This window comes from Rousettus aegyptiacus, unplaced genomic scaffold, assembly GCF_014176215.1.
Source record: "Rousettus aegyptiacus isolate mRouAeg1 unplaced genomic scaffold, mRouAeg1.p scaffold_m13_p_3, whole genome shotgun sequence".
In the NCBI taxonomy this organism is placed as follows: Eukaryota; Metazoa; Chordata; class Mammalia; order Chiroptera; family Pteropodidae; genus Rousettus; species Rousettus aegyptiacus.
In genome coordinates this window covers 55,766,830-55,782,258 of record NW_023416306.1, presented here as the reverse complement: position 1 = coordinate 55,782,258, position 15,429 = coordinate 55,766,830, and the positions used below count along the sequence as shown (strand labels likewise).

The following is a 15,429-nucleotide window of genomic DNA, read 5'->3' as shown; positions in this document are numbered from 1 at the left end:
ATTTTAATAAAGTCCCAGTTCTCAAACTTTTCTTCTATGGGTATTGCCTTTTTTGTCCTATTTAAGAAATCATTGACTATGCCAAGGATGTAGATATTTTCTCTCCAAAGCTTGTTTCACCTTCTATATTTTGGCTATGGTGTGAGGTATAAAGTAGGTATGTTCATGTATATATTTATAATTTTCCATTTGACTCATTCCTTTATTGAGAAGACCATTCTTTTTTCTTTTATATTGGCACCATTGTTGTAAATCAAGTGTGGGTCTATTTCTAAACACTGTGTTGCATTCCATTTTTTTCAAAAAATTTTATTGTATTTCCAGTAGAATTTTTTTAAAGTTTTAGTTTCTAGTTTGTTTTATGCTAGGAAATATAGTTATTTTATGTTGATTATATCTACCAAATTTACTAAATTCACTTATTAAAGCTAATAGTATAACTGTGGATTCACTTGAGTTTTCACTGTATACAGGTATGTGTCTGTAAATAGTTTTTATTTTTTTCAGTTCTAGTCTTTATACAGTTATTACTTTTTCTTGTCTTATCGTACTCCCTAAAACATTGAGTCTAATAGAAGTTATGATGATGGATGTCATAGTCTCATTCTCAACCTCAAGGTTAAGAGCTTTCAACATTTCCCTATTAAATATGCAATTTGTGCACTACTTTTTTCTGCCATCTGTTGAGCTAATCCTTTGTTTTTCTTCTTTATTCTGTTAATATGAAACTTAAACAATTTTTGAATATTAACATAACCTTGCATTTCTTGAGTGCCCAACTTGGTCATAATTATTATCTTCCTTATAGATCATTGGTTTAGTGTGTTGACATTCTTGTTCAGTATCTTTATATCTATAATTTTTCCTGTCTAGTAATATCCTTGCTAGGTTTTTCTGTCAAGGTTTTTCTGTTGGTCTCAGAGAAACAGTTGGGAGTTCTTTCTTTTCTTATCGATGAAATAGTTTATAAAATTGGTGTTATTTTTTAAAAAATATTTGGAAGACGTTACCTGTAAATTTCTGTCAAGGTTTTTCTGTTGGTCTCAGAGAAACAGTTGAGAGTTCTTTCTTTTCTTATCAGTGAAATAGTTTATAAAATTGGTGTTATTTTTTAAAAAATATTTGGAAGACGTTACCAGTAAGTTCATTTAGACCAGTTTTTATTTATGTGTGGGAAGATTTTAAATAATTGATTCAGTTTTTTTAATAGATAATAAATTATTGACATTTTGGTAAATTCATTTTTAAGGTATGTGTTTACATCATATATATTTTTTAATTTGGTGTAAGGTTGTTCACTGTAAACCTTTAGAGTTTAGTTAGGTCCCTCTTCTTATTCCTAATATTGGAAGTTTATACCTTTTTTTTTACTTCGATCAACATTGCTGGAGGTTTATCAATTTCATTAATCTTCAAAGACCATCTTTTAGTTTTGTTGAATTTGTTATTGCATGTTTTTTTTCTGTTTTCTTGAGTTTGGTATAACCTGTATTCTCCCTTTTTTGGGTTTGGTTTTTGAAACATGCTCAGCTTATTGATTTTGAATCTTTCATTTTTTTCCATATATATTCATGTAAGTCTAGTATTTCTTTCTAAGCATTGCTTTATCTGCATTCCATGATTTTTGTATGTCGTTTCTTTATTATCATTCAATTAAAATTTTTTTAATTTTTATTATAATCTTTTCCTTGATCCATGGTTTATTTAGAAATGTATTGCTCTGTTGGTTATCCTTTTTTTAGTTTTCTTTTTATCTTTATGTAAATGATTTCTAGCTTAATTCTACTGTAAATGGAGAACATCTCCTGTATGATATCAGTTTGTTGAGATTTTATGACACTTGCTTTATGAATACCTGTAATCTATCTAGATAAATATTTCATGTTGAAAGTGTGCTTTCAACAGTTGTTGACTGCAGTGTTCTATATTTGTCAATTAGATCAACTTTAAGTTGTTGTTCAAATCTTCTATATGCTTACTGATTTTTTTTCTATTCTATCAGTTACTAAGAGGGATGTATAATAATTTCTATGATTGTGGATTTGCCTGTTTCTCATTTGAATTCTGAGGCCTTTTTCTTTTTGAGGTTGTATTTTTAGATTACTAAGATTCTTTTTATCTTTTAACTAAATTGACCATTTATATCTATGAACTGTCCGTCTTTATCTCCAGTAATGCTTCTTGCCTTAAGGGACACTTGTCTAATATTAGTTAAACTGTACCAGGCTTCTTCTGGTTAATGTATGTGTAGAGTATCTTTTTTCTATCTTTCTACTTTTGTCTTATATCTTTTTCTTTATTATTAACTTGTATCTTTGGTAAACAGAATGTATTTGGGTTTTATTGTGTTATACAGTCTGAAAATTTTAGTGTTTTACTTTGACTAGTTAACCCCTTTACATTTAATGAAATTTTACATTTTTATTTTAATTTATGATTTTTTATTTTTGAGTTACTCATTTTTGTCTTCTTTTGTATGAGTCGCCCTTTCATTTATCTTCCTCTATTAATGTGTTATTTACATATAATTTTATTATTTTGTTGTGGTTACCCTAAAGATTACAGTAGATATCCTGGACCTGTTTAAGTAAACTTTTAAGAAAAGTTTTTATTTTTAAATAATTACAGATTCACAGGAAGTTTTTAATCTAGTATAGGGAGATCCTAAATATACTTTACCAAGTTTCGTCCAGTGGTTACATCTGAATAGTAAAATATCAAAACCAGAAAACTAATATTGATACAATGTGTATCAAATTTTTCAATTTGTGTCATTTTTTCACTTGCGTAGATTCATGTAACCACTGCTACAATCTGAGTCAGATGTATTCCATCACCAAAAAGGTCTCCCTTATGTTATCCTGTAATAGTCATACCCAGCCCCATCCCAAAATCATCCTTATCTTCTGCCAACTGTTTTCATCGCTATAATTTAATCATTTCAAGAGTGTTATCAAAATATAATAATAATGTATGTGACCTTTCAAAATTGTCTTTTTCATTAAGCATAATTCCTGGGCTCCATCCAGGTTGCTTTGTATGTTAATGTTTTGTTTCTTTTTTGTTGCTGAGTATTATTTCATGATATGTATATACTTATTGAGGAATATTTGTTTTCAGTTTTTTATTCCTACAGATAAAACTGCTTTGAGTATGTTTTTATGTGGATGTGTTTTTGGTTCTCTATAATAAATTCCCAGGAGTTTAATTGCAGTGTTATATGGTAAATGCAGGTTGAGTTCCTTTTTAGAAACTGCCAAACTATTTTTCAGAGGAGCTCTACCATTTTGCCTTACTTCTAGCAGTGTATGAGCAGTCAATTTTCTCCACATCCTCACCAGCATTTGGTGTTGTCACTATTTTTTATTTAGCTATTCTGACAGGTATCTGTAGTGATATCTTTGTGCTTTTAATTTGCATCTCTCTAATGGGTAATGATGCTGAACATCTTTTGTGTTCTTATTTGCCATCTACATATCCTCTTGGTGAAATGTCTCTTTGCTCATTTTCTAATTGGATCTGTTTTTCAAACTACTGAGTTTTGAGAGTTCTTTACATAGGCCAGACATGAGTCCTTTGTCAGATATATGCACCCTTAATTTATTTGACTTGACTTTAATTAGTACTTTCACTGTTTCCTGGAAAATGCATGAAACTAAATGCACTTCAACTCATTTACCCTACTCTTTTGTGTGTGTGTGTGTGTGTGTGTGTGTGTGTGTGTGTGTGTGTGTAATGATCAGGTACTTTAATTCTACATACATTTAAACTCTACACATTTTAGATTATTGTTATAAACAATTTCTTTTGATTTACTCACATTTTCAAATCTGTTTTTGTGTTCTTCAGTCTTTCTGCATTAGGGAAATTTCATCAGGGATCATTTTCTTTTTGCCTGAGAATTTAGTTTGGTATTTGCTTCGTGCAAATCTGAGACGACACTGTGTGTGTGTGTATGTATATGTGTGCATGCACATGTAGGACATGTTCTGAAATGCTAGTTTGTCAGGTTTTTTATTTTTATTTTTTTTAAGTTCTGTTGTCTTCTTTCATTGATTCACTTGAGAAGTCAGCCATCACTTCTTTCAAGATAAGGTACCTTTTGCCATGATGACTTTTAAGATCTTGCCTCTGTCTTGGCTTTCAGTTGCCTTACTATGATATGCTGCGATAGTCAGCTTCTGAGATGTTTACCAGTAATCCCTACTTTCTGGTATTTATGCTCTTGTGTGATCACTTCTCCTTGCGCGTGGTGTGGGCTTATTGATTCTCTTCAAATGAATAGACTATGGTAGAATAATAGATTCATTTTGATGTCTTTGAAACTTTTTTTTAAAGTAGATCTTTATAAAAGTGTTTTAAATGATCTTAGTGGAAGGATTACTCTGATACAGCTACTCCCACAGGGTGAGCCTGATTGTATATAGAACCAAAGATGATTTTTATTTTCTGGGCATGCTACTATAACAAAAAGAGCTCTCTTAGCACAACTCCAAATAAGTGACTTGCTGGGTGAAAGGATACTATCTGTTTCTCCTGTAATGCATACTAACTGATGCCTACAGCACTAAACACTTGTTTATTCAGATATTTTCTTGTTTGTGTTCTTTTGCAGTTCTTAACCAGGTAAATGTACAATTATTAGTCATTTTAAAGACATTTATGCTAGTCATAATCATTTTTATAATTGTATGACTTTATTATATAACAAAATTTATGACAAAATATTTTTCCTTGAAAACTTATTTTTAAAGACTGTGAAAGTGAATTGATAAAACAATTGTTGGTGTATTGGCTGTGTTTGATCGAACTGTAAAACATTGAGTAAAGATCTTATAAAAATCTATGTTTCTTTAATGAAATTATTTCTCAAGTGTCCAAATTCTTGCTCCATATTTAAGAGGCTGAATGAGAAAATAATGCCATTTGTGTAAACATGGCTTCTAAAAGAAAGAATGTAGAGCCTTCTCATTTTTTAGATATTAGTAGATAAGTTATATATTTGTTCTTTGTTATTTCCACTTTATCTGACTTTTTAGAGCAAATGAACCAAGTACTAGTTCTGACTGCATCTTATTAGTGTGCTTCTCCTATACTTATAAATACTGAGAGGATGTTTCATTCTGCCTATTCACAAAGAATTTGATAACTTTTTAATTGACTACTTTATCTAACTTTTATTTAAGTTATGCTGTAGGTATTAGAACTAATTAAAACATATTAAGTTAATATATGTTTACTTACTATGAGCACAAAAGGCCATTTTAGACTGAAACACTAAGCCAGAAATTAAACAGAGAATATATAATTTTCGGTGACTTTTGCTCATTTACTAGCAACTTCCATAAATTTTACAGATTGTTTATCTATATGGGAAAATCACCAGATAGTTGTGTTTTTTTCTGTTTATTTAATATTCTATAAGACAAGATGGGAGTTATTTTTACTAAATATTTATACTGTGTCTGCTATGAACAAGCCTATTAAGGCAAATAAAATTAATTCCTGTTCTTCAAGGAGACTATAGTTCAGAAGGCCATTTGAATAAAGTTAAAGCAGATTGAAAGTGACTTAGTACTTTTTCCTATAGGTATAAATATACAATTTTTAAAAATAAGACATTTGTATGATGATATAATGAAGTGATCTCTTTAACCTTTGCTCTTATGTTTTTATAAACCACAAGGGCCAGGAGGAGACAGGAGGAGTCATTGATATTGGTTAAACCTTTAACAAATTTGGAGAAGACAACTGATATTTAGTACTTTTCTACAGTTCTCATTTTATAATACTGTACTTGTTCTGCTTCTATAACTTTACTCTTGGAATGCCTTCACACCTTGTCTTATATAACATAAGAGCATATACTTCATCAGTTAGCTTTATATAGATAGAGTCTCTCTTCTTGGAATGTGATTTGTTAATTCTGGCTTATTGTAGCAGAAGTCCAAATATTTTTTCCTATGCAAATAGACCATAGGCATTAGGTCCTGGTGTGTGGGATCCTCAGGCTGTTAAAAATTTCGTTATGCCATCTGCTTCAACCTGAGCGGTGTATCTTCTGCTGGCAGACTTTATTGAAGTTGCCATGGCTTGGGATAAAATAAATCAGGTTTGTCATAAGAAGCTTGCTTTTGAAAAAATAATGATTGATCCTGCCTGCTGTAGATTTTAAAATAAGCATTTGAAAGGATTCCCAAAAGTCTCTTCTAAACACATTGATCTCTTTTTTCATCTGTGGTTGGAGATAGCCATAATGGCTGAATTATTGGTAACTTTGGTAACTTACCGAGTTTTCAGTTTTATTTTTAAGGACAGATAAATTCTTAGGCACAAGTTGGTGATGTATTGTGAAATATTTTGATTGCTTCTGTCAGTGGAAGCTCTTTACCTAATGACTTATTTCCAGAAATGTTATTTAAAATGAATGTTTGCTATGTGTATAATACAAAGATGATAGGAACATTGTGATGAAAAAAAAATAGGTCACAATATACTTATTAGGTGTTTGACTTTGTATACTTTCATCATCTGTAAAATGGACATAAAGTTATTTGGAGGGTTGTTTGGGAGATTATATCAGAGTAGGCCTTAAAAATGGGTAAACATTTATTGTTAAATATATATTGAATGCTAACTCTGTGCAAGGCACTCTTTTAGAGAATGAGGATATAATAGAGAATAAAATAATCAAATTCCTCCACCGGAGAATTCTACATTTTTTTAGTCTGTCTCCACAGATAGGGATGGAAACTCTATGATAACAAGGTGCATGCCAGGTGGTAAGAAGTACCATGAAGAATAAAAACAGGGTGGGGTGAGCTCATGAAGCCTAATGGTGGGATGCTGTCTTAGGGTTGTCAGGGAGAGCTTCTCTGAGGTGACACTGAGCACTCTTGAGTGAAAGAAATAAACATATAGATTCTTGGGAGAAGGATGTACCTAGCTGGTGGTTTGAGGACTATTATAGCTGGAGCTATGTGAGTAGAGGACAGAATTCTAGGAGATGAGTTCAGAGAGTGATCCAAAGACATCATTGATGTAACCTTTCTGATGAATAATTATAGCTAGAAAGTTACATTCCAGACACACTTTAGAAATATGAAATTAGAATTGACTACACTGCTTTATCAATAATTTAGCTTTAACTTGGAGCTCTTTATAACAGGCATACACAAATAAGAGAATGTTTTTCCAAAATAGAATGATCTTTTTTGTTGTTTATATCATTGTATATTTGTCATTTTGTTGTTGTTTATATCACTGTAACTGAACTGTGAGGTTTGAGGGCACAGTCCTCCACACTGGCAACTCTGCCCAAGACTTGAGACACCAACAGCAAATACAAAGTTGGAGGTAAGAATCCACACAAGACCACGCTCACATTTGAACCAACTGCAAGTTTAGTAGGTTCGAAACACCACCCTGAGGTTCAACAATTTACTAGAGGCACCTACAGAACTTACTTAAAGCTTTTAAACTCATGGTTATGGTCTCTTATAGGCAGAAGATTCAGGTCCATAATTAGCCAAAGGATAGTACAGAATCTGGAAGGATTTCAAATTAAAGGTTTTATTTTTCTCAGGAAGTGTCCCCTTCCCAAAATCAAATATGACAATATACATGGAGTATTGCTAACCCAGTAAGCTCACCTGAACTCAGTGTTCAGAGTTTTTTGGGGGTCATCATTTCATGGGCACAACTGATTGATTGTTGTCCATATGGTTTAACATCATCTCAGACTCTGAGCTGGTATCATTTGTTGGGGCCCACCATTAAGAAAAGACACCCCTATCATGTAGGAAATTCTAAGAATTTAGAAGTTACTTCCTAAAAGCTAATGACAAAGGCCAAACCTCTCCAAGAAAGCTCAAATTCTTTATTACACATATTGTTATAAAAATTCATACAATATAGCAAGTAAATGGTACCCTGGGATCTCATTTCTCTGGAACAACTAGCATTATATTTGTTGTTTGGTACATATTGTTCTAAATTTTCATACATATATAAGCATCTTTTTTTGAAAGTACATTGATTGTTCAATAAATAGCCTTTTTCACTTAAAAGAGTATTTATAGATGTAATGTTTTTGCATGTGTTTTAATGAATATCTTGAACACTGGAGATAGTTTAAATTTTTCCCCATCAAATAGTACTGCATTGAACATCCTTGTGCACAACTCTTTGCGTATTATTCTAATTTTTTCTCCTTGAAATAAATTTCTTAAGATAGAGTTGTTGAATCAAGGGTATAGACAATTTGAAAATTTATATGTACTTCATTATTACCCCTCTTGAGATGTTTTCAATGAAATAGTTTGTAGAATGTCAAAATTGTTAATAATCTCCATATTACTCTTAGGTAAACATTGCAACTTCGGCAGTTTCAAATATCGAATGTGCCCACGTTCCACATCTCAGCCCAGCTATAATTCCTACTCTGCAAAATGAATCGTTTTCGTCATCCTCAAATAATGGGAATCTGGAAACAATTACAGCTTCGAGTGCTCCACACATCAGTGGGAAACCTGCTTGTGATGAATTTGATCAACTGATCAAAAATATGGCCCAAGTAAGGACATTTTTTTCCTGTTAGTTATGATAGAACATATAATGTCTTAAGATTGTAATTAAACCTAGATAATTTGGAGATAATTTATGTATTTATATTATGTAATGTATGTTGAACATGTACATTAAGCATACATTTTATTAAATATAGTACTAAGTATTTTTTATGAAGATATAACATGTGAAAAAATGGAAATAAATAAGAAGTAGATTTTCTGTGAGTTTGGACAGTTCAGAGATTTTTCTGTTCCATTTTTTTTAAATTACCACATTTTAAAGTGAATATGATATTTCATATTCTAGAAATATTCTTTAGTATAAATAAAGTATTTCATTCCAGGTGATGAGGGATAAAGGTTATCTTAGAAGAAAAAATTTTAAATGTTTTCAACAAAGTAATGTCACTAATGAGATGATGGTAAGTGCCGTGATGGCTCTTAATTTCATTTCTTGCTTTGTTACATGAACAGGGTCGCCATGTAGAAGTTTTCGAGCTTCTCAAACCTCCATGTGGTGGCCTTGGGTTCAGTGTTGTGGGACTGAGGAGTGAAAATCGGGGAGAACTGGGAATATTTGTGCAGGAGATCCAAGAAGGCAGTGTGGCTCACAGGTGAGCTTATCAGTGTCTTTCTGTTTTTGATACCAATTCAGGAGGTTTTGGTAATCTTGGGAGAATTTAGAGAAAAATGAAAAAACAAAAAATAAAAATTGAATGTGATGATATTAACCTGTTTTTAGATATCATTAACATTACTATGATAAACAGTCTTTATGGAAGAAGAGTACCTTTTAAATATAGTCAAAACTAATCACTTTATGAGGAAAGAAAAATTTGAGTAGGACTTCATTCTCATTGTGAGCCATGATAATTTGAACTATATTTTATTAATATGCTCAAAGCAACAAATAAATACATACATCTTTGCTTTATTTGTAGAAAATAGTAACATCCAAGATCTAATGTATAAGTTGAGTGGGTAGCTAAATGGAAAGGGTTGATTTGGAGTAGATCAAATTGAAAAGCTCATGTCAATTGGAGCCAAAGCGTATCTATTTTTAAAAATAAGAAGTGTTGGAAAATGCTTTAAAAGTGTGGATATTAGAAAAATAACCTGAAAATATGAGCCAGAAAACATGTCATTTTCTTGAGAGCTGTCAGATATCTTTTGCCCTCTTTTTTATTTCTTGATAGAGATGGAAGATTGAAGGAAACTGATCAAATTCTTGCTATCAATGGACAGGCACTTGATCAGACAATTACACACCAACAGGCTATCAGCATCCTGCAGAAAGCCAAAGATAATGTCCAGCTAATTGTTGCCAGAGGCTCGTTGCCTCAGCTTGTCAATCCCATAGTTTCTCGTTCCCCATCAGCAGCCAGCACAATCTCAGCTCACTCTAATCCGGTGAGTACATAAGATTTTCACAAGGAACAAGACATATTTTTGTAGTTCTTTGTCATTGTCTACATGTTTCAATTCCTTAGGTTCTTCGTACTTCTCGAGTTTTTGCCTTTTATTCTTTTATCTCTCTCTAGCCTGAAATGTTTGTTTTTAATTATGGTCAAGTTTCTGGCTTCTAAAACAACTTTTACCTTTTTGTGTGTAGTTTATTTTTTTTTTACAGCATTCCTCAAATGGCAAAAAAAAAAAAAAAAATTAATCCATTAACAAAATTTACTCTAACTTTAGACAGATATAATCTTGATTTTGCTTAGTAAATTGTAGAATTATATTGTTACAATTAGCTGTCAGTGACTTTAAGTCAGCTAATTTGGAATCCTGCAAGGCAGAAGACATTCTTAATAGGTAACAATTTTTTTCTTGATGTTTTTCTTTTTTAAAAAAAGCTCTACAAAGGACTGTGCCTATTAACCTGGTTAAATGTGATCACTACAATGACATGTTGATAATTTTAAGAATGATTATATCAGTAGCAGCAATAATCTGTTGGAAGTGTACTGAATAAAAGGAACATTCTTAAGGCTCATTATTATGTCTGAACTCAATTATCTAATACTACTCACAAAATATTCACAAAAATCTCTAATGAAAATTTTAGTTTTTCCTAAATTTTTTCAGATTCATATAGGAGCTTTGTTTTCAGGTTCACTGGCAGCATGTGGAAACTATTGAATTGGTGAATGATGGATCTGGTCTGGGATTTGGCATTGTAGGAGGAAAAGCAACTGGTGTGATAGTAAAAACCATTCTTCCTGGAGGAGTGGCTGATCAGGTAAACTACTCCAACAGGTCTTTCATGCTGTTTTATTAAATAACATGGCTTCATCTTTTACATTATCTGTCAGAAAGAATAAACTTTGGCCTTCGATAATGTCAGAGAAGCTGAGTTATAACCTTCTGTTTTGCTAGACTATCCCTAACATGTTTTTTTAGACCTGGGGGGAAATATCTTTAAAAGGGAACATTCAATCTTAAATTACTGTAATAGACAGTGATCTTAACCCTCTTTAGAACCACAGACTAAAGCTCTGGTTATAGTTTTGATTATTGTAGAGGTAGCAATCCTTTATTTTATGATTATAACTTATATATATATATATATATATATATATATATAAACCTAGCCAGCTGTTTTGTAGCCACAGATATTAAGAAAAAAAAGAACGCTTAATTAGAGTAGGAAAAAAATAACAAGATTCATCTTGTCCCTTTAGTGTTGAGTCACTAGTGTCATCTTTATCTGAAGCATTGCCTGTTTTTATCAGTTGGAGTAATCCTTTAAAGCATTGCCGTTTCTGCTATATGACATTGTTGGAATATATGTAATAAAATTGTAAAGTTACTTGTTATGATTTATATTTTAATTTGACAGGTTCTGCTAAGTGTCTTTTGCCTTGATTATAACATTTTGTTCATAAAGATTTTTGCTTTTGCATGTGTATTTGAACTTAGGAGTTAGGTACATCAAGTATTTGTCATATTCATAAATGAAAGGCAGATTTATTGGTAACCATATCAGAGGTATTGACAGTATGCAAATTTTCTTTTATCTATCAACCAGCATTTAGCAATATCCAGTGAAATTAGCCTAGTTGATAGGCTTGATAAATCAGTTTTATCGTAAGTGTAAGGCTGTGCTGTCTACTACTGTGGTTGCTTGCCACATATAACTTTTAAATTCAAATGAAAATTAATTAAAATTAAATAAAATTACAAATTCAGTTCCTCAGTCGGACTAGCCACATTTCAAATGCTCGGTAGCCTCATGTTGCTTGCAGCTCTGTATTGCACAATGCACAACATTTTTATTACTGCATAAAATTCCAGTGGCCACTGTTTGTATGAAGGCCCATGAGGCTTCTTTTCACTCCCCTCACCTACCTGGAGTTTTATCTCACATGAATTTCATCTACAAATGAATTCTTTAGAGATATTTATAATTGAAACGGTAAAGCAGAAAATTGTGGTATTCAGTGCTTTCTTGCGGTTCATACCATAATTTGAGTAATATGTATTTGTATAGTAACATACTTCATCTCTGCTTACTGGCATTTTCTCATTTTCTTTCCCTGAAAAACTTCACAAAAAGCTTAACATTTTCTTGCATCTAGTGAATAGAAATCAAATTGAAAAGCTCATATCAACTATTATTAAGGAATATTTGTGAATTTCAGTTATTTCTATCACATTGAATGAATTTAGGATGCTTCAATGACAGTTAAAATTACAACCACATGCTTAATGTCCTATGAATGGTAATTCATATCATTGCTTTTTTTAAAAAAAAAGATTTCCCTCATTTTGGATTTCTCTAATAAAGTTAATAATAATAAAACCTGATAAATAGTTTATTTTTATTCAGCATGGGCGATTATGCAGTGGAGACCACATTCTAAAGATTGGTGACACAGACCTTGCAGGGATGAGCAGTGAGCAAGTAGCACAAGTCCTCAGGCAATGTGGAAACAGAGTTAAGTTGATGATTGCGAGAGGTGCCATAGAAGAACCAACAGCACCTACTTCTTTGGGCATCACCCTTTCCTCATCCCCATCTTCTACTCCAGAGATGCGGGTAAGTAGGCAAAAACAGTCGATGGGAAACTGATAAACAATAGCACTTAAATGACAGGATGCTTATTCAGAAACTGGATTTATTAATGTTTATATATTAGTGCTAAACAATGAAACAATTCAAATGTAGAGATGTTTCAGTACAAATATGTTGTTAATTAGGAATAATGTATAACAGATAAAAAATAGATTGCTTAAAAATTTCTAGATTACCATTTTACATTTTCTTTAAGCATCACATGCATGAAAATAATGTTTTGAAGTATGGAAAACTTAAAGAATTACTTGCTACTAATACCTAGAATATTTAATTTTTCTCTTATATAGAAGGCCTTCTGTAAGGAGGGCTATAAGTTCTAATCATTTTCTTTCAACAACTTTCTTTTTAGTCTTTTTTTTTTTTTTTTTTTGGCGGGGGTTGGTGGTGGTGGTAAATAAGCTTACTAAAACTTTTCAATATTATTGTTTTAAGGTGTGTCACAGGACTGTTCTCAGATTTGTAATGAGAAGCCACAATTCTTGACCTTATCACATAATTTTTTAAACAAAAGTTATGTTTTTGAGGTTGAAACAAAAGCTTTATTCATAGGCATAAAATTTCATCTTTTTTTTTTAAACTTGATATGAAAAAAGCTAGACATTTTCAAAATCAATAGAATGTGGTGGTTGTCTCAAAATAGTTTAGGTTGCAAGACGAACATAGTGGATAACAGCAAAATAATTTTATCCAAAAATCTCTTAATTATTTAAGAGGAGAATCACACTCAATTTTTAGATAAGCTTTATAGCAAATGCAAGTCCTCCATTTCTTTCTCATAGATCTAAAAACATCCATATGATTTTTTCCTATTAAAAGTTTTTTTCTAACCAGTTGCTTCAAATTCTTTTTTTAATTTCCAAACCTCCTCCACAAGCTCTTTAAAACTTTATTAGAACACTTGAAATTTCCATGATTCTGTTGTTTTTAGGATTGAGTTTGGTTGCTATTTTTTGCAGAGAAAGAAGTAAAGAAAGCTTGTTTATGAAAGTATTTAAATGGCATTCTTTTGTGGTAAACAAAACATTTTATTCAGCAATATATAAATGAATGCAATACCGAAAACCACTTGATGTAATTGAGAGCTTAGAAAAATATCTATTCTGTGCATATCATCATTTCTGAAGCTTGTGCCCCTTTTAAAACTATTCGATAGTCAAATTGCCACCCTCTAAAATAGCACCCGCATAAGTCTTATTAAAAATAGAAAACACATTTGTTTCAATTGAAGCAGATTTCATCCTGTCATTTTCTTGTAATTATCTAAACTTTAAACTTTTGCTAAGTTTGCACAGATAATTATGTGCAGTGAAAAAATTGAAACTCTACTATAAAATTGTATCTTGTTTAGGTGGTCTGTTAGTGACATATAGTCAGGGTTTGCTTAAAGAAAATCAGAAGACATTACCAGCTAGCCTGAACCTGCATGTCCATTCAGTCCCATAGCCTTCATTATGTTATGATCTTTATAGGGTTCTTTTTGGACTCTGCTGATGCCACACTAGTAGATAAGGTCAATAGCCAATCAATGACTTATTGCACCAGTCCACTAATGCTTAATTCAGAGAGGCTCGCCCTTTAGTCCAGTATATATTGTTAACCATTCTGCATTTAAAGAAACTTGCTTTTGGCTATCATTATAGGAATGAAGGAAATCGTAGCAGAAAGGCATGTTTTCCTAATAAATAGCTTTTGAAATTAAGGTCTAAATTTATAAAACAAGTAAGGGGTAATTTTATATAGCTCTTGGTGCCTTTCACTGATTTTAAAAATAATCATCAGTATAATCATCATTCTATTAATAATATATATTAACAATATATCTGAAGGATAGATTAAATCATATTCATGGTTTTAGAATTAACAATTTGCTTAAGATAATAATAACAGCAACATGTCCTGTGTGGACATGATGGCCCCTGTACTCTACTAGGAATTTTCCATACTGTATAGCACTTAGGAGAAGGGATGCTGCAGCCAGCCTGTCTGCATTTGAATTCCGCCTTTACTAGTGCTCACTGTTTATCCTTGGAAAAGTTTATACTCCTCAGTTTCCCCAGAGAAAAATTGACAGTGACCATATCTATCTCAGAGGCTTGTTTTAAGGAGTAAATGAATTAAGACATGTTAAATGCTTATTACACAGAAACTACTGGTAACTTAGCTGGACTTGTTATTCTTTTGCCTGATAGACAGTTGAACAAAGCAATGTTTAGAAAAATTCTGAGGCAAAGCAAGATTTAAATTTATTGATCTGAATTCAAAACATGAGTTCTTTCAACTGTATTACCTCCTCACTCTCAAAATGAAGATGTGCCATCTCTGAAAATAGAATTTGTGAATAAGAAACTATTTTTTATAATTCCGTAAGTAAACAATAATTTGTTTCTCTGGTAAGAGGGTATTCAACCTTACTGTTTAGCATTCCTTTTGAGTAAAAACATGATGCTTAGTCCATGTTTTCAAGACCGAAGGAGTAATCTCTACTATAATCCCACAGCAGAGTTCTCTGACACCCATTTCCATCTTATTATTCCTAAATTGAGCTTATCTTGTTTGTTTACATGTTTATTTACCTGTATGTTTGTTTATCGATTGTATTTTAGGTTGATGCATCTACTCAGAAAAGTGAAGAAAGTGAGACATTTGATGTACAACTCACTAAAAATGTCCAAGGATTAGGAATTACCATTGCTGGTTACATTGGAGATAAAAAATTAGGTAATTAATTTAAACATTAATATTTTTAGACTTGACAATTACCTCTAATATCTTTGTCTTATG

General features: G+C 31.7%; 1 protein-coding gene across 9 annotated transcripts in view; it reads left to right on the top strand.

Annotated features, from left to right (window-relative positions):
* The window catches only part of MPDZ (multiple PDZ domain crumbs cell polarity complex component), a 144,578-nt gene that overhangs the window by 35,185 nt on the left and 93,964 nt on the right, over positions 1-15,429 (top strand). For all 9 annotated transcript variants that reach the window (XM_016162952.2, XM_016162946.2, XM_016162953.2 and 6 more), the window contains 6 exons: positions 8,366-8,575; positions 9,045-9,184; positions 9,767-9,980; positions 10,681-10,809; positions 12,400-12,609; positions 15,252-15,366. In XM_016162952.2, the coding sequence (XP_016018438.2) occupies positions 8,366-8,575; positions 9,045-9,184; positions 9,767-9,980; positions 10,681-10,809; positions 12,400-12,609; positions 15,252-15,366 (1,018 nt within the window). The remainder of the gene's footprint in view (positions 1-8,365; positions 8,576-9,044; positions 9,185-9,766; positions 9,981-10,680; positions 10,810-12,399; positions 12,610-15,251; positions 15,367-15,429) is intronic.